This window comes from Tinamus guttatus, unplaced genomic scaffold (genome assembly GCF_059628265.1).
Source record: "Tinamus guttatus ecotype Peru unplaced genomic scaffold, ASM5962826v1 Tinamus_guttatus_pri_ptg000208l, whole genome shotgun sequence".
In the NCBI taxonomy this organism is placed as follows: Eukaryota; Metazoa; Chordata; class Aves; order Tinamiformes; family Tinamidae; genus Tinamus; species Tinamus guttatus.
The window spans coordinates 886626-909568 of NW_028288742.1; the positions used below are offsets into that span (position 1 = coordinate 886626).

The following is a 22943-nucleotide window of genomic DNA, read 5'->3' on the forward strand; positions in this document are numbered from 1 at the left end:
AAATATAAAAATGAACTTCAAATAGAATGCCAAAGGCTTTGCTAGTGCAACTTTCCATTAGATGCCTTTTGAATACTCTCGTATTTTAACGTATGGCTGGAGAAGAGTTTCAGAAAATATCAACATTCAAAATCTGAAAACTTCACAGAAACAGAGAAAAGTATCCCTCCCACTCTCATTCTCTTTCCCTTTTCATTTAACTCTATGAAGCATAGATCTTAATTACCTACTCCTCTCAGGAGGACAGTTAGCAAATGAAAAAATGCATCTGTTTTTGGTACTGCTGAATTTTAAGAGATCAAGACCCTTATTCCAGCTCCAATACTCTTCCTCTCCCACCCTCCTACAGCATCTGGCCTAGAAAAGACTGATCAAGAAAGCAACAGAACTACACTGCTCCATCTGAGGTCTTGCACATAACCATCAACTGAACTTCATACTCTCCACACTCTCATGAAGCATCCATCAGATATTATTTCAACAGCACTGCACAAGTTATTTAGCTGCGACTGTACAACTAAGGCAACTTCAGAGTTCAGTGCTCACTACTCCACTGTACCTGATTCCATGTATGTAATGTCATGTATGCATAACAATGACAAATAATGGCTAGCAGGAAAAATAACATCATTGCCAATATGGCAATACTGTTCTTGACAAACCTTCTATTATGTTATCAGCCATCCATGTGGGATTGCCATTTCTCCCTCTGTCCCCCTTTGCTTTGAAAAAGATTGGAAATAATTTCTTGTGCCACAAATCAAAATGTCACTGTAGGAAAATTAAGTGGTGCATGACATATTACCAGAATCATCCCTCTACCATCCTGTGTTATGATATCAGTTGCTTTGGTGGCAATTCCAGCTACTAGCCTAAGGCAGTTTTGTTTCCTTTCTTCCCTTCATCTCAATTCTTCATACCATTAATGCATCCCCTCTCAGTTATGCCAGTGCAACTGTTTTGGTTGAAATTCCTTAAGCCACATCACGCAGCTCATGCATCTTAAAAGAAGAAATATTCACAAGCAAGAATTTCACAGAGGGAAATGAATTTCTCTTTCAACATTTAGTCAGAGATTTAGTCAGAAGAGAGTGAAAAGGAAAACCAAAAATGTTCACCATTTTCTTTTGGTAGATGGATAAAACAACTTTCCCCTGTATTTTCTCCAATCTTGTTCCATTGCAACCTATTCTTGTTCCTTATCATATATCTTATTCAGTGGAAGGCTGCTCAAAGAATTCTTGAGATGGATCCCTTTATGCAATGTACCCATTTTGTTGTAAACAATCTAGCCACACAAACATAGAGAAATCTGTTGAAGACCCAGCTTCAGGATTACATCTATCTCTCCATGAATGGAGAGTATTTTCCTGTAGTCTTTGCAGTGCTCTTTTGATATCAATTCCCAGCATTATCTTCATATGAAAAAGGAATAAAAGCTTATTTAAATATAAATAGAAAAGTTTAGCTTCTCTTTTCAGATCATCATGCAACTACTGAAAATAGCTTTAAATCTAGACCATTCCTATGCACCATATCCCATGCCACATCTGTAATCATGGTACATAATTATGCACAAGGAATGGGAGGATTACAAGAAATGCTTCTGTTTAATAGCAGCTTAAATAGTAAGCTTGAAAACAAGTATTATTAGGCTGCTGTCATAGCACAAGCCCCATGTTACATGCTTAAATCACAGCCTGGGGAAACCAGGTTGATAGTTCTCAGCTGTTCTTCATTTTTTCCTATAATACAACAAAAGGTTAGTGGTTATTCTGTAGTGTGTTAAAGGAATGATTTTTTTCCTCCCATGCCCCATACAGCTAGACATAGGGAAGGTGATTGTGGCCACAGGTAAGAACAAGCCTGACAGCTTGTAAAACTCTACTCCCCCTTAAATGTGCCAAAAGCAGCAGATGGAATATGGGACATTTATAAATACATTTTATCTGATTTATTAATCCATATTCACAATTGCTATCCATTAAGTAACAATTGCATTAAAAAAAAAAATTAAAAATCCTTGGGTGTTACGTGAACTGTTAAGCATGCTGGTGCCATGACAATTTATACCAATCTAAATGAGATTTCAGTGGTCCTGTCTCCACTGCCAACCCCAACTACATACTTCCTATGTAGCTTTGTTTATGTTTATATTGTGAGTTCATACAGTGAGTAATACAGGGATCTATCGCAAATGACAGTTAACCTGGCCAAAAAAAACAGCCTGTTGCCAAATCAGCCCCCCTGCATCATCTCAGCTCATGATTACTGGTGCAAGGGGCAGCATATGGCAGAGGGCAGGAGGAGGCTGGGATCAAGCAGCTGCCTAGATATAGACTGATTTAATCTCTCATGGAATAGTGCCTTTCAGTGTTTGCAATCCAATGGGCATAAATCAAAACCCCAAAAGCTCAACTATTTTCATTTGTCTCCCCTCAATATTACAAGTTTACAGTTTTCCTGTTGTGGTTTATCTGTTTAAGGCCGAACATAATCCTGGGGAAGTGTGCACAAGTGTAGCTGAATTGCTCAGATGAGTAACAGTTGCACATATGATCTAATTATTAAATTCTGCCTTAGCACAGAGAAAACATGCCATTCTTCAGCTTCATCACTACCATTCAGCAGCTAGCAGATGCATGTTTAGTTGTTTGTTGTTTTTCTTTATTCACATTTGTGACATGGACAGACTCCTCCTTTCATATCTCCCTCACCCAGGACACCCCCAACCAACACATTCCTTGCAAATACATAAAAAATGATTAATGAACAGGGAGTAAAAAAAAAAAAAAAAAAAAGGGAAAAAAAACACAAAGGAAAGGAGTGCAGCAATGCAAATTGGAGAAAGGAAATCCACTGGCATGTCTTATAGAGCATTAACACTGGCTGTTGCCTAAAATAAAATCATAATTAGCAGAAAATTTAGGTTCCGTACACGTAAGAAATGATACAACAACCTGCTAATTGGAGACAATACTATTCAAACGTTAGCATGGAACAAAAGCTGGTACATAATTATGTGCAAAGAGTGGGAGGATTACAAGAAATGTTTCAATTTAGTATGTGAGCCACAGCTGAAGAAAGGCTAAAACAATAACCTTGAAAACAAGCATTAATAAGCTAATGTCACAGCACAAGAAGAATAAAGGTGATGATGCTCATCTAGCAAGCCAAAGTCTGCCAAACTTTCACAAGACACACACATACATTTATGCACAGTATGTGCATACATGTGAAAAATAATGAAATGTAGCTTTAACATTAGCTAAAAGAAACAAGACTTCACCTGCAGACTGGGTATGACAAAAGGTCTTACTGAAATAGCATCACTGTTTACGACTCATTTGGGAACAATTTTGACAATAAATGGGGAACACACGTGTATGTTTTTTTTTGTTGTTTTCTTCTTTTCCACTTACAAATACACTTCAGTAAAACAAATGTTCCAGTGTAGTTTCCACTGCCTGTGCTGGAATTAATAATTGCTAGTTGTTCCTGAGAGACAGAAACAGCAACCTACCTCACCTAACAGTGATGTTGTAAAGAAAAACTCATTAATATTGTATTTATAGAGCACTCAAATACCCCAGTGAAAAGCATCATGGAAGAGTCTAAGAGGAAATTAATCATTCTGCATTCAGTGCAGGATCTGACGGAGGAGCAGTGTATGCCTGGAGATATACACTAAATACAAAGATAGGATCACGCCCATTACCCACAGAAATCATATCCCCTGAATGAGCTCCATCTGCCTCAGGCATTAAAATGTTTGATTATATTCTCATTCAATAAAATGGAAAAAAAACTTGCAGTTACCTCATGTGGTGAGGTTAGATCAAGTAGCAGTCAGCTATTCTATGCAAAATACTGCACCTAATATTGTAATTAAAGACTGGGTCATAAATACACATTTTCGGGCTGTTACTTCCTAATTTCACAATGTTTAGGTCTGCTACCAAATAATCCTTCACAGCACAATAGTTATTAGCCAACACACATTATCACAGCACCCAGAGGCTCCCATCATCACCACAGCACTGGTGGGCTGTGTCTTAGAGCACTAAATCAAACCATATTCCATGCTGTAGTCACTAGACTCCTTCCATAATCAGGCTTCTCTGCTTCACAACTGGCTCAAGTCATGAAAGCAAAGACATGACAAAACAGGCTTCCACAGTGCCTGAGCAACCCACAGATTCACGGCTAGCTCAAATATTTGCACTAACGTTGCACCTGTAAATTAATTATCCATTTTATTTTAGTCTGTATCAGTTCACTTCTGCTCTCCTGTCCATATAAATGTGCTTTATCTGATCCCATCATCTGAAAAGAGATCTCAACTTTCTCCTCCTGTTAATCAGGGGAGAGTGCTGGGCAAGGCAGGAAGGATATGTAAGGAGGACTCAAAGATATAGCCCTGGGTTGGAAAGGTTTTATGAGAACTGTCTTCTACAGCAGTTCAGAATTGAGGAGAGGCAAGGGGGCTCCAGGCATTTCTGTCTAGAAAAAAATAAAGTATCTGCTCGTATAATCTGGCTGGCACAAGTATTCTTCAAAATCGGTGCTAAGATGTGGCTGTGCTGTTATCCATCATGATTCCTAGCCCACAAAAGCACTGTTTGAGACAGTACAGTCAACCAAGTTTAGTTACTAGTAGTTACTAGTACTTTAGTTACTACTCCTTCAAGTAAGATAGGCCATGCCACAGTATCTGGACTGTGACTTTTGCCAGGGCTCCTTAAATGGGGAAGATGCATCACATGAGGATACAGAGTGAGGTAAGCAGCCATGGGCTGTGGAGCTGCAGGAGATGTGTGGGGAGACCTAGATGCAACAGCCTCAGAGGCTCCAGGGCAGCACATCAATGCATTTATCCTGGCACCAATATCTGAATTATACCTCATCCCAACCTCAGGAACCAGCCCACATGGCACAGCACGGGAGTGCCAATCATACAGTCCAGTGACAAGGAAAGCAAGGCTCTTCCCCTTCCTCTGTGCAGGAGCTACCACCTCTTGAGTTGGCTAGGACAGCCTACTCAACCCCCAACCTGGAGATGGAGACAGCCTGGCTTTGCAAGTCATTTACCTTGGAAAGAAGAGGTTGGGCTACACTTACCAAGCAAGGTGGGCAGAGACTCAGGAGTGCAAGAAGCTCCTAGAGCCCCACAAGCTACATGATTTCCCTCCATATGGCTGGCCATGGCTCAGGCTCAAAGGAGAAATGCTCTTCAGAACAGTCTGCTCAGTTTATTAGCTAGTGAACTACACAGTAATGTATAGACCCTCACCTGCCTAATTCAGGCCATACCACAAGTGAGAGTTTGGCTATTTTAGTGAAAATTATTCTAGTTCTTCATTTTGAGCAAGCTTCAAAGCTTGGCTGAGCTGCTAATATATTTCTGCCTTCTTTCCCACAAAAGCAACACTTCTCATAAAAAAAAGAAAAGAAAAAAAAAAGAACATGCATCTTCTTCCTCAAATGCATCTGATCAGGGAAAAAAATATATGTGTGTGTATATATATTTATTTATTTATTTATATAAAACTTATAATTGTGAATATACAGGTCCAAAAGAAAATGCAAGGTTCTATTTCAAGAATCAGTTTCTAAGGATGCAGCTGTCTGGAGCCTCACAAGAAGAGACTTAATAATTTTAATAGACAGTTTTTTTGGATAGGAATAGCAAAGGATATTAAAGTGTCTGTCATCAGCTAAGACAACAATAGCAGGTAATAATAACTTTTTTTCCTGGAGATGTGGAAAAAAGTCTAATACAGTTATGTTTTCCCTTGACTGTGTTATTATTATTATTGAACTAATGGAAATTGAGCTACATTTTTTGTGTGTTTTCTTTTTTAAGATAGCATACAAGGTTCACTTCTATTTGACATAAGCCAGGCATACAGTGTCAGACAAACCACAACATAGCTATTTATACAAGGTCCACTCATTTCAGCATAGGAGACTATATCTGACATGCTAATTGAAAATGGCAAGTTAAAATTAACTTACTCATTTTCAGAAATGCAGAAGGAAATATTTAGCTAGTTTTCCTGGAGTAAAAAACAAGAAACAAACCTTAATGCAGGCAAAAGACTTGCAACAGAGTTGGAAATCAGCCACATCATAATCAAGACATTCTAACAAGAATATTAGAATTTATAAAAAAATAAACAAACCAAATGCAGTATGACACAGAAATCCTTCATGATGAGAACTGCAAGAAGTTTAAAAACTAGTCTTTGAAAAAGGGCATTATTACACAAAGATACCTATAATTACAAAGATCAAGGATGAGGAAAGCAAGACTCTCAAATTTACTAGATAAAAGTGATATCCTGGAATTCTTTGTAGCTCAGAGTACTTAAATATATTGATATCTTCATTTCAGTATTCTAAAACTTCCTTTTTCATAAATCTGAACAAGACATGAGTAAAATTGAAGCTAACAAAATTGTAAAAGCCTTATATTTTGCTTATTAGTTAAAAAAAAAAAAAAGCTCAGAGGTCTGATTAATTCCAACAGAACTGAAGGAATATGGGTCCTTTTTCTAGCTATGAATTTTTACTCACCCCTTTCTGGAAGTGTGCAGTTTCTGATATTGTGTACTTTAAAAAAATGACAGACAAAATATTTATTGCCAGGTATGTGAATATGAATATATAGACACTACCTCTAACCTTGCCTGACTGGGAAGAATTTAAGATATTAGAATCGCAATTCTGTGAACTTGGAAAAGAAACCACTCTCACAAAGATGGCTTCATTGATTTTGATAATAAAATATACATTTATTTTTCAGTTCATCAGAAGATAACTCTTTATTTTATAGATGTTTTACAAAGCTACAATGTCACTGCTTACCAAAGAAGCGATACGACTTTTGGATAGGTAATATAAATAATGAAAGTCCTGGAATAGGCAGCATCAGCAGGTACTTCATTGTAATAACATGTCAGCCTTGAGGAAAAGATGATTTATTTAAGGGACTAGGAACTCCATCAATAACTTTTTTTTTATTTACCTAGTCAACAGAGTACAAGGAACTTAATTAAACATTTTTCTTTTGTCAGAAAAAGGTATTGCTTATTCATTACCATGTACAAACATGCCATATTAGGATATTGCTGCATGCTACTTGCTAAAACAACTGCTTTGATTAATTTTTTTGAGTTCAAGTTGTGAGTTATATACTAGATTAATGCATGTTAGACATGAATGCCACTAAATTCTGCAGGTTCTTTTTTCCATTTAAATATACATCCTACCCTAAAGATCATACTTTTATTATACAGAAAGCATATTAATATTATTCAATAAAATGTATTATTATTAATCAATAAAAGATTAATAAAACTTGTAAGAGATTCTTTTAACAGTTCTTGAATTCTCTTTGTTGTTGATGTGAAACATCTTTATGTAAAGTCTGTTTAGTCATGTAGAGTCTAAGTGTAACCTCTCTGCTTATGGATTTTAACCTTTGAAAGCACAGACAGTGGAAGGAACCTGGAGAAATACACGTAGCACTGAAAACTTATGCAGTTTTTCTAGTGCTTTCCCTTGAATACCATTGATACGTTGCTTTATTTTATTTTGGAATTCCTCAGACTAGGAAACTGTCTTGTTACACAGCATAAGAGCAGTCTCTTAGTTGTATTATCTACCATTAGCAAAGTTTCAATGTGTTTAAACATCAAATCACTGCACCACCCTTTTACCAATTCTAAGCTGCCAGCATTTGCTCTAACTACAATGACAGAGTTTCAGTTGGTTTAGAAATTCTGAGCCAAAGAAATCTGAAGAATTATATGCTGCACTACTAAGCCAATATGTGTGTTTTTAAAACAATAGTTTGTGGTTTTCACATCACCTGACTGAATTTTAAGCAACAGGAAGGTAATATAGCATCAATGGCATAACAATGTAAAGACCTTGGTCTTACCCTTTGTTTTCAAGTCGTTTAATACCTTTGATTCCATGGGCAGTTTATCACTCACTAATTTTATCTCAATATTTCGGGATGCCAGTTCTAGCAATTTTTCAAAAAGACGTTGGCCCTGGGAAGAACATTAAAGGAAAGCAGAATTTGTGAGATACAGAACTGTTCAAGTAGCACATCAACAAACTAAAATATCATGTTAAAACAGACAAATACATTGCAACAGCTAAGTAAGTAAGTTTCTAAATGTGATGGAATCTACCTTAGATGTTAGCAACACAAATAATATTTCCTGGAGAAAGAAAAGCCAAACTTTCCCAGGCTGGACAATACCATTCATGACATCTGGCACTGCTTCACCCTTCATTCTCGGTGCCAGATGCTACATAAACGTATTTCTGCACTATCTTTCTTCTAAATAAATGTTTGCTTTTCTGTTTTTGCTTTGTGTTTTTTTTTTTTTAATTTGGACAAAAAGTGTAAGGAAAAAGACTTTGTTGCACTTATTTTGTAATTTCTTTTTTTTTTTCACATCATTCTGGTGCCATCCAATAGAAAATTACACCAGGAAGAAAAATAATAATCTACATGTATGTCATGTCATTTCTATACCATTATAACTTTATGATTTAAGCCCTAATGCTAACACACAACATGATACGGACTCTTATGCCAGACAAGAGGCATGTTAAATCACAAATCAATTAAGGTATTTGTTTCATTTGAACAAGATTTAAAATTTGGTCTTATTTCTCCAAGTCCATGAAATAAAGGAAAGGAGTAGGACCTCTGATCGCATAGTAGATTTTGACTCTTTAGACGTGGCGTAGTAGTTGAAGTCAAATAAAATGTTCAATTAGAGGTATTTAAATACATATGTCAAGTATAAAACAGCTTTTCTTCAACTGCAGAGTTGGAGACTGTTTCCCCTACTGCTGTTCTTTATACTACAGCAGATACCAGTTACAACTGGTGCTAGAATACACAAAACCTCTGGCTTTAATCAGCTGACGAAGGCTCTGCCCTTTATAGACACCACACTTGGGACTTAAAGGCAAAACCTATCACGTAAAGCTGACAGCAAATCAAAAATGCAATAGATACATGAACTTAAAAACGTAAGCAGGTAAAAAATAAAATTTCCCATGGAACCATGGTAGGCAGTTTCCTGTACAAACTGCTGCTGCAAAAAAAAACCTTGAAAGGCTCTTTCGGTGCTGTGAAATCATGGAGCTTTACTCCAATGCACACCTAAACTGCTTTCAGTGTTTCTTTGGGGAGCTTAAATATGGTTCTAATTCAAAGTACTTATGCAGCACTGACTAACACAACGCCGGGCGCAACCCCTGGGGACAGGCACCCCAGGCCCTGTGTTCACCTCTGGCTGCTCTGACAATCCCCTCCGAAAGTAGCTCTTCCCCCAGAGGCAGGAGAAACCCATTTCTTAAGACTCACTATTCCAGAGTCTCGAGTCCAATATTCAAGTGTACCTGGCAAAATAAAAAATGCCTGGCCTTTCACAAACCAGATTTCCTGGAATTACAGAGCAGCTGGAGACTTCAATGGAAACACAGAATTATTGTTTATGTTTTACTTTTGATATGTATGACTGCTTGCTGGCTCAAACTCACAGCTCTTTCCGGGATGCACAGAGATCTCATAGCCAGCATACTGCTGCCACAGCAAAAGCAAGAGACAATAAGGGGGATGCCTTCTGTGTCTTGTATCCATGCAGAAGTCAACTCATCTAGCCACTGATTAACCCTCATGGCCCACGTCCTCCTTCAGGCATGTGGCAAGTCAAGAAGAGCGCATTTCTCTTGTGTTCAAACAGACAGCCGAAAAAAAATGTTAATTTTCACTTTTTTTGTTACAACAAACTACAAGGGATGGAAAGAGCAGACACTGCATACAGGATTATGTAGCAGCTCCATCTCAATCCAGAAGGACTCTTTTGGGTGCCCCCGAAAGGAGTGCTAGACTCTAGCTGAGCAGAGGATCCATAGTCACCAGGCTGGCCCCCTGCACGTCCAACCCAGCCCTCAGCCAGCCCTCAGCAGTCCTGTTTCTCCTCCAAGCTGACAACAGGCTCCCCGGGTGCTAGATTGTAGGCAACTGCTCACCCAGGGTTCTACTGAAGAGGCCAGCAGCTGTTGAGCTGCATTAGTTTCATCTTTGTGGAAATGAAATCAGGGAAAATTAGGGGCTAATTAGGGACTAAATTGGCATACAGTAATCCATGTAGGAACTGCAACTCAGGTTCTACATGTCAATTTAATTTACTAAGCAGAAAGAAAAACTTAAGTTATTTGTCAAACCTGGTTTTGTGTAGAAACATAATAGAAAGCTGCAGCATATAAGAATAAACATGGAAAAAGTATGAATGGCTTTGATGGGAAATTATTTGAATAATCAATATGAATTAAACCCTAATGCGCTAACTAGTCTATTAGAGAAATGCTTAGAAAGCAAATATGCAAAGGTGATAAACTGTTTCGTGGGATGACTCTTTGCAATCTTCTCCAAAGTAATTATTTATGGACATTATTGCTACTCCTGCCTACACAAGAACATATTTATGTACGATTTACAAAATCTTTGGTAGGCTAATTCTATTAGCATCTCTTCCTAAACAAGCTTGGACTTTCTGTACTGATTCTAGTTTGTCAAAATTGTCTTACATAGCAAAAAAAAAAAAAAAAAAAACAAGATATGTGGAGTTCTACCTAATCTTGTGTCTAACACAGCACTGTTGATGGGCCACCAGGGCCACTCTTACAGCCCATACTGTCAACTCAATGGCCCATCTTATAGACCATTTGGAGGGGTGCCTCTCGCTCATATAAAAAGAACATTTCTGATAATACATCTCTTTTCCTATTGGGCACATCAGAAACAATGCGCTTACTATAGTTTTTTTTTTTTTTTTTTTTTTGCCTAAATATGCTACCTGTGTTCCTACATGGTGAAACCTCAAATTCATAAAACATTTAAAGCACACAAAAGTAGTGATTCTATAACCAGCACAAGCTGCTTAAGAGCAGAAATGCAGTCACTGTGAAGATGTATTTAGAAAGGTATAGAAAAAACACCACCCAGTACCAGAATTATAAAGAATTCCCTCTTTCCAGCGACTATAAAAATACATAAATTTTGCTTTAAAAAAAATCTGTATGCACAGTAGTAAAGGAAGGTATTAGGTATTCTTCCCTCATTGTTTCTTCCCCGTTGTTTCTTCCCTCATTGCTGTCTTTTTGTCCATTAATATTAATCTGAGGTTAAGTTTCTATACTTTCTGACATGTTTACTTTTATTTTACCGGTTTGTTCTATGGAAAGAGGAAAAAAAAAAAAAGCACCTGGGAGAATGTCTGAAGAGTTTTGTCCCTGCTGTCAGTGTGTTTGAAACGCGCCTGCCGAGTTGGCAGCCTCGTGCTGTCATCCAGAGCACGCGGCCTTTGCGAGGCGCTGCCCAACCGCCGCGGCGCTACGTGACGGCGTTCCGGATCAGCAACACGTGCTCAGCCTGCACGCGTACAGCACCTGCATTTTAACCAACTATAAATCTGCCTACCCCGATAAAGTACTCCCCTGCACATTAGCAGGAGTGTTTCCGAAAAAAAACACCTACTGAACACAATAAAGCAGGATGTAAAGCAGATATGCAAAAGGAGTGAGTTGACATTCAGCTAGAAGCTTTCTCTTTAAATTACCATACATCTGAAACATCAGTCTCAACTGTACACACCGCAGCAAACTGGTGCTTTAAAATAAATAAATAAATATAAGTTATTATTACAAAAAAGGCCTGAAACTGTCTCCGAAAACAATTTTAACACCCACTGGGCAGAATAACTCTAGGTCTGAGTGATTTCTCTTAGCAGGATGCGCTGCTCAGTAAAAATAAAATAGGGGCAACACGAACACAAAAATGTTCTATTTACTGAAGCAGTCATCTAATATTGACTATTGTGCCTCTGGGTAACTTGGGTTCCTAAGGTTTATTCAATGTTTAGCAGTTTTGTTTCTGTGGAAAGAAAAAGCTTACTTCTAGAGTTTTCTTCTAAATTTATTCTATATAATTCTACCAATATTTTCTAAAGTTGCCCTATGGTCAAGTCTTTAGGAGCATCTTTAAAATATCACTAAAATCACAGAATACAGCCAGAAGCAAATAGCAAATAAATCACTGAATCCTAAATTTAGCTTTGCCATTTAATGCAGAACAGAGAAACTCAAATGCTCTCCTCACATACTTCTAGCTAACTTATCTAATGAAAAGGGAGCGAATGTCAATTTTTGGAATCTCAGAGTTCAAAAAATGGCTTCTACAGGCATTTTTTTTTTCTACATCTTGTTTTCTACCAGCTGCCTCTGGGGAATGCCTTCATTTGGAGAGAGCTGGTTGTGTAAGGAGGAGCTTACAGAAAAGAATATAAACTAACATATTTGTAGCTGATTTCTGCTGCTCACTATTAGGTTGTTAGACCTTCTTATCTTCCTTGTACTTATTTACATATTAAAATAATTTTCAAAGAAGGGTACATAAACCAGCCAACTAAGGACCTTCAGTGACACACATCTGAAAGCAACACACAACTCTCACCTTCAGAAACTGCATTACAAGACTGGACTTGACTCATTTCAGGTGGAGAGGGAGGAGACTTCCTCCATCAAGTCATTTGGGAGCTGCCCAATAGGTAAACAGAGAGAGTCAAAGTCAGAACCACTACTTTTTGTGTGATCATTGCAAAAAAGTGCAGCCAGATCCACCCTCTGACTATCTATCTTATGGTCATCCAAATACCCATGCAGGGAGAACTGTGCCATACCTACTGCAGTGTCAGTAAACTACAATGGGATTAATCCTTATTACTTAAAATTAAATTTGTGAGGACCATCTTGTTGGAATTATATAAACATCATTCTTAAAAGTTTCTAACCGTAGCATTAAAGAATGAGGACAACAGTTGCTTGTGAATACAGGTTTTAAGTTATCCCAGGTGTCACCAAATCATCATACATCTTGACTGGCAAACATAGGATCAATATTCTCCCCAACTAATTCAGGGAGTAGAATGAGATGAGCTAGAGGAAATCAATTGTGAAAAATCTCGAAAATGGTGTTATCTTGGGTTCATCTTACCCTTCCTTCCATTGGGAAGATAAGCTATCTTCAAAATTTTACTTTCTATTATCCTCTGATATCTCTAAGTATTAGACTGCCACAAATGGAGTCACACACTCGCACTCTGAACGCATCTCCAAACCTGCCTTATGATCCAAAGACATCTCCTTTGAGATCTTGAAAAATGCATATAGTTGACAACACAAAGGTGCCGAAATGTGTGCTTCTTTTCAGTGAGAAAAGCATGTGTGCAGAAACCTGTTCAGTATTTCACCACACACAGACACGTTCATTTGACCTCCGAAGCTGGGGAAGGCATGCAGACTGTGCCAGTATGAAAGACGGCAGCATCGTGCGCCTGCATTTGAAGGCTCCAATCCAGCAAGTCCCATGAACTCAGACACCTGGGCAGAGCAACTGTGACTGGGATAGCTCAGTCAGAAATTACTGTTTATTTAGGACAATAACAACAACACATGAAGAGGCACCTGTCAAGAAGATGAGATAATCTTGCCACAATGAAAATAAAGAAAAATCCAGCAGCAACTTCCAGAAGTTTATACACACATAGGGAAAAGAGTTCTGTATACTTATATATCTGTAATATCATGTCTTACATAAATAGGTATGGTACGCATATGTATAAATGTCTGTGTATATACACACACACGCTCACACAAAATGTAATTAAACCAAGTAAATTAAGAAAAAAGCAGTTTCACCTATTCATCTATTCCCTTTCAAAATGCACATCTGTTAAAGTGCTCTTGTCAAGAAGTTTGGTTTGCGGTGTGCCTTCACTATTCACAAAACACACACTGCTAATTATACAAGAGTATCCATATAACAAAACCCCCCAAAAAAACAAACAAAAAACCCCCCCCAAATCTCCTCTGTCTCTAACAGAGGAGCAAATAAAATTTACTCATTATGTATCACAATACCTAAATTTTTGCATCTCTCCCCATTACCCTTCCTAATACTTTTCCTATTTGTAGGCATTCATCTTTCATTTTACAAAGAAGTTTGATTTCCAGAGATGGAAATGGAGAAAACCAATGCATCTACGCCCCTTTTCTTCCTCTCTTTTTCATACGCTAAGCTACGCACACATCCTCCGGGGCAGAGATTTCTAAGAAATGTAGCATTTTTGACAGTTTCTTTGGTGAGTCAACTGGCCAATTAACAGCATAGCTTTTTTAGGATAAATAGACAAGCCTGATAAAAAGATGTATCAGCTGCTCAGACCACACTGTTGTATAATTGAGAAAAAACTAGCACACTAATGACCCTCAATAAAAGCCATTACTTTCGTAAAACCACCGACAGACAGAAATTGATAACAGACAGACAGAAATTGTATTATGAAAAATACATTTCATTTTTACGTCTTAAACTTCACTTTTGAAGACAAAGAGGCAAATCCTCTTCTTATGTTTTTCTTCTTCCTTTTCCTGTTCTGACATTCATTTAGAAATGCCTTATAGCTTTACTTTGCATGAGAATGTGGTACAGTGAATAGCTTTGATGCTTAACTACTGAAATCCCAATTTCCAGTTTGCTATTTTTGTTCTCTGTTTGGGATTTGTTAGGCTCTGCTGGTTTTGAAGCAAATGACATGTTAAATTTTTTTCTGATGAAAACTTTTTTAAAAGATTCATGCGCATACTAACTCATGCACATCCTGGGAACATCTAAGACACTATCTCTTTGGATTCATCTGCTTGAATGACAGTACATGGATTTTAAATTTCTTAGGCAATGAATTTAAATAAAGCTTAGCTACATAATTACATTGTGAAAAATCTCAATATTTTGATGCTCAAAAAAATTCACAAAGTATATTCCAATATTGATAAGCATTCTGAAAGGTTTGCACTACATTTTCCATTTGGCTGCTCACTTCAGGTTTTCATTCATTTAAATGGATATTCTAAGGCGGCAACTTGTTCCGAAGAAAAGGGAATGTACGCCCTTTAACTAGGCTACAGCCTCTTTTGGAAAAAGTAGAATTCCATTAATGACTGAAAATACAGGCCATCTTTGGTTGCTCGGAGTACCAGGCATTGTCTATCATAGAGCAAAAGGCATTTTTACTGCAGAGCATCAACAGACAGAGAGAGGAAACTAGAAAGTTTGTGGTATAGTATAGCAGATTCCTTTATTGCCTAGCCATTGTTTTAACCCATTTCATGTTGGCTAAGCTGCCTTTCTTCTGGCCAAAACCTAATGTTGTGGAAAGGAAGAGACTCTCAGCTTGTCTGTTCTGCAATACCTTAGTCTGACAGCGTGGTTCTAAGCGTAAACTTGCCCCTACCACATTTCTAACAGGACTGCTTCTAAGAACAAAGCATTAGCTGCCACAGCATTATGCAAAAAATGCCTATCTCATTTGCAAATTTTCTTTTTTTTTTCCTACTGCCTTTAACTGAAGAAGTCTTGAGCCTCCCCAAGGTTCATTTTCAAAAGGTACGGGAAACCATCTGGCATTACACTGCTCTTTCTAAGAGTAATTCTACCCTTCTATTTGAGTACAGGATTAATCCACATGATTGCTCTTTTATTTGACTGCTTGCACAAACCAGAAAATAAGTATTTAGATTTAGTGTTATTTCCAATTATGGATATGCCAATACAGAAATAATTTTGCAAGCTTCTTAGGATTACACAATACATTCTTTGTTAACATGAAAGTGATATGGACATATGTGTTTGATGTATTCCCTAGTCCAGCATGCCATGACTTAGCAGGAAAAACCTTACAAGATAATGTTTTTAGACTACCCAAATAAACAGGTCTGCTATGGAAAAGGACTATAGCTCTATAGAACTAATAACGGAAAAATAAAACAAACAAAACATTGTTAAACTCCCCCCCTTTTCTTAAGCTAAAACATACCTGGCATGCTGATGGATGACTGTGATTGAGGTCCCACTGGGAAGACACTATGTCAACAGACTTTTCAGCCATATTAAGCAAATTCATCCAGCCTTGGAAAAGAGACAAATGGGATGGTGCACTGTCTGAATAGTTGATCCCTTCAGGAATATTTTCCACAAGAGCAACCCTGAGAATAATAAGGAAAAAAAATAACCACTTAACAACAACACTTCTTGTCAGGAAAAAAAAAGTCCCAAATGGTAGAGAGTGTTATCTTTGGGGCCTGTGTTTCACAATCTGCTCCCAGGGGCTCTCGGCATTTGGTTGTCCTGCAGCTCACTCTGAAGTTGCCATGCTTTGCACTTCCAAAAACAATAAAAGGCGGAAAGGAACCACTGTGCATGCAGCAAAACAAATGAAAATTTTGGAGCTCTTCCACATTAGCTGAAAACATAAAAGCTTACTTCTTATAACATAGTAACTCGGGGGTCGGTCCTTAAGGTGAGGATGGGAAAGAAATGAAACAGTCTCTTCTTTTTGCCACCTTTGTCCTTGATTTTTCCCTCTCTTTTGTCCCACAAGCAGCCCCATACACAGTGTGACAGAACACATAGTCCTGCTACTTTCTTAAGACTTTTCTGCTGTTTCATTATGCTGCAGTCTCTACATGTAATCAATTCTCTGTTACCACGTGCTCCAAGGTACCTAATTTCTCTGCTCCTGTTTACCTGCATAAAGCTCAGAGTGGGATCCAGCAATAAGGAGGAGGATTTCTTTTCTTTTTGAGTTCTGCTCATTCTGAAAGGTTCCTTAATCTCATTTTCTATATTATTCAAAACACATCCAAATAACATACATTCACATGCCTCCAGGATGGTAAATAATTGTGACAGCAAACTGACAGTTCAAAATGTGCCCCTCTATTTCAGGGAAAATGTGGTTTGTTCAGCATTCTGCCTCACTGCTTCACTGCTGTAAGTTGCATGAGCTAAAACTCCTCTCTACACTCACTAGAGAAGCTTAAAGAAAATCTCAAGTCAAAGAAGTCTATCAATTCTGTGTTTAGGTAAACAGATGAACATTTCATCAAAAATATAACTTGTACAAGTTAGAGCCCAAATTTAAGCTCCCAATTACTGTGAATCATACAAATTGGATTTAGGGGAAAAACAACAACAAAAACACACACACAGCTGTATCTAGGGATTCAGACAATTCTTGCTTTCATCATATCCAAGTACATCAAATATTTCCATCCTGTTTCTGTGCTTATTAATATAATTGTGCAAGTTTTTAAAGTTAACCCAATAAAAGTTTTTCACTCATTAATTCTGAAGAAAAACCTAGAGGGAATCTGTGGTAAATATCACATTCTTTCCTGCCTGGCCCAAAAAACAGGCATAGCTCTGTCTTTCATCATAGAACTTATTTGAAAAATTGATTTCCTAAAAACGGTAATATGACATTGATATTGTTATGCTACAACTGCTGACTAGATTCTTCACAGCATAACTGGGACCTGCTAGTTTACCACCTAGCATTAAACTTACCTACTTCTGTCCAACAGGACATTAGTACATTAATGTAACATTAGTAAATAAATTGTAAAATATTTTAAATGTTTTTTAAAAAAATGGTTTTATGTCTTCAAGTACATTTTATTCTAAAACATTTTAATTACCTTGTTTATAACCTTTTCATAAGCAACTAGTGATCTAAAAAGTAAATGCTATTATAATTCCACTGACTGCCATACTTTTAAAAGTAAACCTACTTACTCTAACTCTCAAGGTTTTAGACTTATTTCTACAACATCTAATACAAATACAGAACACAATAAAACTTTATTCAGATCTCTTGAAAGTCTAATCTGTTTCTCTGTGAATAATTAACATTGCTAATCAATAGTAATTTTCATGTTCCGAATATTATAAGAAGGGCCACCTACTCTATTCAGAATAAGAGACTGAGGCACAGCAAAATAGGTAGTCTCTACAAGCGCAAACCAAAGCACAGAAGAATAACAAAACAAACTAATCACTAGAACAAGGTAAAAAGGTGGCAAAGATGAGAAACGAATCCAGGTCTTTCTGAGCCTCTTTCTGATGCCCAAGGAATCCACAGTCAATACAAAAAGGTTATGTTGAATATTCTCCAGAAACCGTCTTTCTGTCACACTCTTACTCCAAAAATAATCCAGCAAATATGGTTCTGATACAGTAATAATCTAAAAGTGTACATCATTCCCTTAAATAAAGATGTAATGGAAACTCAACATTAGGGTATTGCCTCACATACATACTCTTCTGGTGGAATGCATGTGAACAAATGTATGAGAGTGTAAGAAATTACCTGAGAGGATTGAATCCCTCAGGGTCATTTCCAGTGTCTTGTAGAGGTGTTTCATATGGGCTGTACTGAATTACTGGCTCCCTGGAAAGGACCCACTTTACTTACACTCTTCCTCTCTCCATCTTTGTCAGGCTGAAATTTGCCAAGAAGATGAGCTGGAAGGGCACCTCTGAAGATCATCTAGTCCAAGTGGGGTCACCTAGAGTAGGTTGCTCTGGCTTTGAAGAGCTGCAAAATCTCCAAGTCTGAGAAGCCAAATATGCTATTTTTGAGATTAGGACCCAGATCTAGTCAAACAATAATATACCTGCTTACTTCTGAGGCATGACAGAGTTATTTAGTCTCAGAAGAGGGAGAGAATGTGAAGACTATATACCCAGTCTGTGTACACAGGCTCACTGTACAGCCAGCCTTCAGAGATAGCTGGAAGCAAGACAGTGCTGACCTGGAAGCCACCTGGGCTGCTTGCACTACAGCACCGGGCTCAGGTTCAAGTAGAGCACTACCCAAATGGCAGCCACACAACTCTCTGAGAACACTGATAATGCTGATAACACAGAGGGGAAGGCAGAATTCGGCCATCTCCATCCACAGAACACCATCTAGACGGACTCCTGCAGTAACCTGCCTTCCAGGTCTGTGCTCTCTTCCGATCTATAATTTTAGGCTTTAAAGTGCAATTCTGAAAGAGCTGCACACACAACTTGGTGCTCTACAGACATGCTAGGCAGTACCAATACCATCAAAATGCACACAAAAATTATTTTTCCTCTTATGGCACAGGTTAAAAACACTTACCTACTCAATGAGAGCAGCAGTGAATATTTGTTAGGTGTTGTGAAACTCCTCCCCCTATTACAAGCACCTTGGCCAGGAACAAGGTGCCTCTTGGGAAGGAAGAGAGACCTTCTGTCTTTGTTGGGTCCAAATTGCTCCTCACCTGGAGGAAGATCAGTGCCCACTGTTCACTCTGTGTACCACACAGCAAGCCACAGGGTTATAACTAAACTACAGATTTAACTGTGCAGCTCTTGCCATTTTATAATTTGGTTTGACTACTGAATGCATTCCCAGTTAGTGAAACTGCTCTTCAGAGGAGGTATAATTCCTAGTCTTTGTTGTTGTTGTTGTTGTCTTCAGAGTTCTCACACTCCTCTTTAACAATGAACCTACTTTGCCCACTCAAAAACTCAGTCAAGCTCAAAAAATAAAAAAGTTTAGAAACTTGGTGGTTAGAGTTAAGTGATTTTGCCTTCATAATGTTCCCTCTTCTTCAGGCACAACAGCAAACACCCAGCGCAAGTTAAGGAGAGTTTTATCAAACTTTTCTGTGCAAAAGTTTAGGCTTGCAAGAGTCTGCAAAGGCCAAAGTTTCATCAACAAAAGCTAAACTTTGCTCTCATTTTTGTTCCAATATGACCCACAGAGTACTTTTTTAAAAACTGGTATAACAAAAGCCTCCAGGAGAGAAGGTCATTCACAGACCTCAAGGAAGATCAGAAACGGTTGTATAACCTATTCTCCCATAATGGCATATCAACAAAGCAAAACTTAACAAATGTAACGTGATGGTTAAAACTGACTTTTCCCATGCTCAAAATCATTAGCAGATAATCTAACACTTATTGAAGAGATGTCTTCCCCTTTCGAGACTTCCTGATGCTTTATGTATTTCATCTGATTAATGCCAGTACAGGCTACTGTATAGCTGAATATTCTCAACCCTACCTCACACAGATGGAGAAACCTAAAAGAAAGGTAAATGATTTTTGCGAAGTTATAGAGGTGGACTGGGGTCACAACTGAGATTCAAGCTCCTCTAAGCGAACAGAAATATGGTGAGCAGTATAATGATATTTAATTTCTAGCAAAGAATAGACCTTGACCTCAATAATAAAACTTTTCTGAGCTCAACTACATGACTTGCATTTAGTATTTCCAAGGAAATTCTGTCCCAGTCAAAGCATTCTCCTTCATCTTTGACAGTCCTTTTGTCAGAGAGCAAGAATGTTCATTTCTGACCTCACACCATTTTTTTTTTCCTCAGAAGGAAACACAGTCAGTCCTATTTTAGCATCTAGGTTAATTAGAGTAGAAAAAGGACCAGGACCATTAAAATAGAAATATGCTGTATGTGTGTTCCTTCAATATACTTAAGGTGATCGGCAAACATTTACAGCTCTGTGTCAAGAAGTTCAGCTGAAGTGATTATGGAAGTATATGAGGCAAGTTCTTTTGAAAGTTAAATATTCATGCTATATTAAAACAATTAACTGAGGAACATTATTCATTGTGGTTTGTCTCAATCTTTAGTTAAACATAAGCAAACATCCAGCTTTAATGCACTTTAATGTCTCCATGACATCTGAGTTTACTCATCATTACAAGGAAGAAATATGATACGAAAATTTTCCAACAATTTGTGTGAGACAAATGAAAGATGGGCAAAGGATATCTTTGTCATAAGGCTGCTGTATGTTAGACTGAAGAAGGGACAGTTCTACTCAAGTTCGTCCCCTAAACCAGGATACTACTTAAAGATACTTTCTCATGTGAGAATGCTTCTGTAAAACCCTTACAAACAAGGAGAGAATTGCCTAATGAAGACGACCAATCCGAAGAGAACCCGTGGCGATCTGACCTTAAAAGGAAATACCCGATTTTGTGTAACCGCCTTCCCCTTGCTTGTATAAAAACCCTGCGTGCGACACCAGAGGGGTCCTTGGCAAGATTCCCTGTTTGTGGGTGAGCTGGGGACCCCAACTAGCTGGTAATAAAGTTGGATCCTGCATCTATCGGCCTCTCTGCTTTTGTCTCGCTTGCGGGCTGGGGAACCGGACTTAACATTTTGGGGGCTCGGGCATGTGTGCGCGCCGGGCAGTGCGAGCGGCAGCTACGCTGGGGCGGCATGGAGGGCGCCCGGGAGCTGGCGCACGCCGCGCTGCTAGTGCTGCTGCTGTTGAGCCTCCTGCGCGCAGGTGGTTCATTGCCACACGAAGAATCTTGGCTTATTGTGAATAAAGGAGAGGGATTAAGAGTGACGTGCAATGAGGAGGGACCTGTGATTTGGAATTTCCAGAACTCGGACCCACTGGCAAAAGGAAGGGTCATAGCGGGATCCCCTAGTTTCACTGCTCATCTATGTACTCTAGTTCCTATTAGCCCGTGTCTGAACCAGCTAGCATGCTAGTTCGAATCTGGGGAAGGGGTATTATAATAGCCCCAATCAGTATTATTGTTCATATTGGGAATGTGTGACCATTTCAGCATGGGATTACCCTTCACAGATTGATAAATACTGGAGAATGGAATAGAATTTGTAAAGAATCGGGTGGGTACTGTACGATTAATGGTGATGCGACAACAGTATCTAGATTTGGATGACCGAGAAGGAATTCTCAAAAATGAACAAGGAGAAGAGAGGAATGTGAGAATGCTTCTGTAAAACCCTTACAAACAAGGAGAGAATTGCCTAATGAAGACGACCAATCCGAAGAGAACCCGTGGCGATCTGACCTTAAAAGGAAATACCCGATTTTGTGTAACCGCCTTCCCCTTGCTTGTATAAAAACCCTGCGCGCGACACCAGAGGGGTCCTTGGCGAGATTCCCTGTTTGAGGATGAGCCGGGGACCCCAGCTAGCTGGCAGTAAAGTTGGATCTTGCATCTGTCGGCCTCTCTGCTTTTGTCTCGCTTGCGGGCTGGGGGACCGGACTTAACACTCATGGCCTCTTTTCTTAGCTCAGAAGTCCCGGGTACACAAGTCTCTGACCTGCATGAGGATGATTCCTCATAGAGTACCAGCTCCTCCTTTATTATGCTCCAGGGTCTTACAGCTTTCCAGACCGATTCTTCTAATTGAGGCTTTTACTATGCGCCTTGAAGCTCTCTACTTCCTCTTACATCACAGCACTCCTACCACATTTTTCTCACATGAGATCTGCTCACTAGATGTCATGCTGGCCAAGCCCATCTTCTACCTTGGCTCCTCAAAAGAACCACAGTTCCAGCTCTTGTTTCTGCAAGGAATTAAGAAATATCCTTCTAGAGAGGGTGCAATTGTTAAGTCCGGTTCCCCAGCCCGCAAGCGAGACAAAAGCAGAGAGGCCGACAGATGCAAGATCCAACTTTACTGCCAGCTAGCTGGGGTCCCCGGCTCATCCTCAAACAGGGAATCTCGCCAAGGACCCCTCTGGTGTCGCGCGCAGGGTTTTTATACAAGCAAGGGGAAGGCGGTTACACAAAATCGGGTATTTCCTTTTAAGGTCGGATCGCCACGGGTTCTCTTCGGATTGGTCGTCTTCATTAGGCAATTCTCTCCTTGTTTCATTTCTGGAATCTTCCGGGTGTAAGGGTTTTACAGAAGCATAATGTTCTGCTCTCACATAATCACCATCTCAAAAACATGTAGAGCAAACTCTCTCTGCTGTGTTTGGAGAAGTGTCCCAGAAAAAAGAGGAAGTATAGCATAACTTACTGATACATTTCTAAGATTCTGCAAAATCCACATCCTTACCTCCACTTGGTATCAGACTCCAGAAAATAAAGTATGCAATGTATTTGGACATTAAAATGTTATAGCCCATAAAGGAAAGTTAAATTTAATATTAATGTAATATTTACTCTACAATTACATCT

General features: G+C 38.6%; 1 protein-coding gene across 1 annotated transcript in view; it reads right to left on the reverse strand.

Moving 5' to 3' along the window:
- The window catches only part of PLD5 (phospholipase D family member 5), a 170967-nt gene that overhangs the window by 55099 nt on the left and 92925 nt on the right, over positions 1-22943 (reverse strand). The window contains exons 3-4 of the mRNA XM_088524166.1: positions 15972-16140; positions 7949-8063 (exon numbers count right to left, since the gene is read on the reverse strand). Of these exons, the coding sequence (XP_088380292.1) occupies positions 7949-8063; positions 15972-16140 (284 nt within the window). The remainder of the gene's footprint in view (positions 1-7948; positions 8064-15971; positions 16141-22943) is intronic.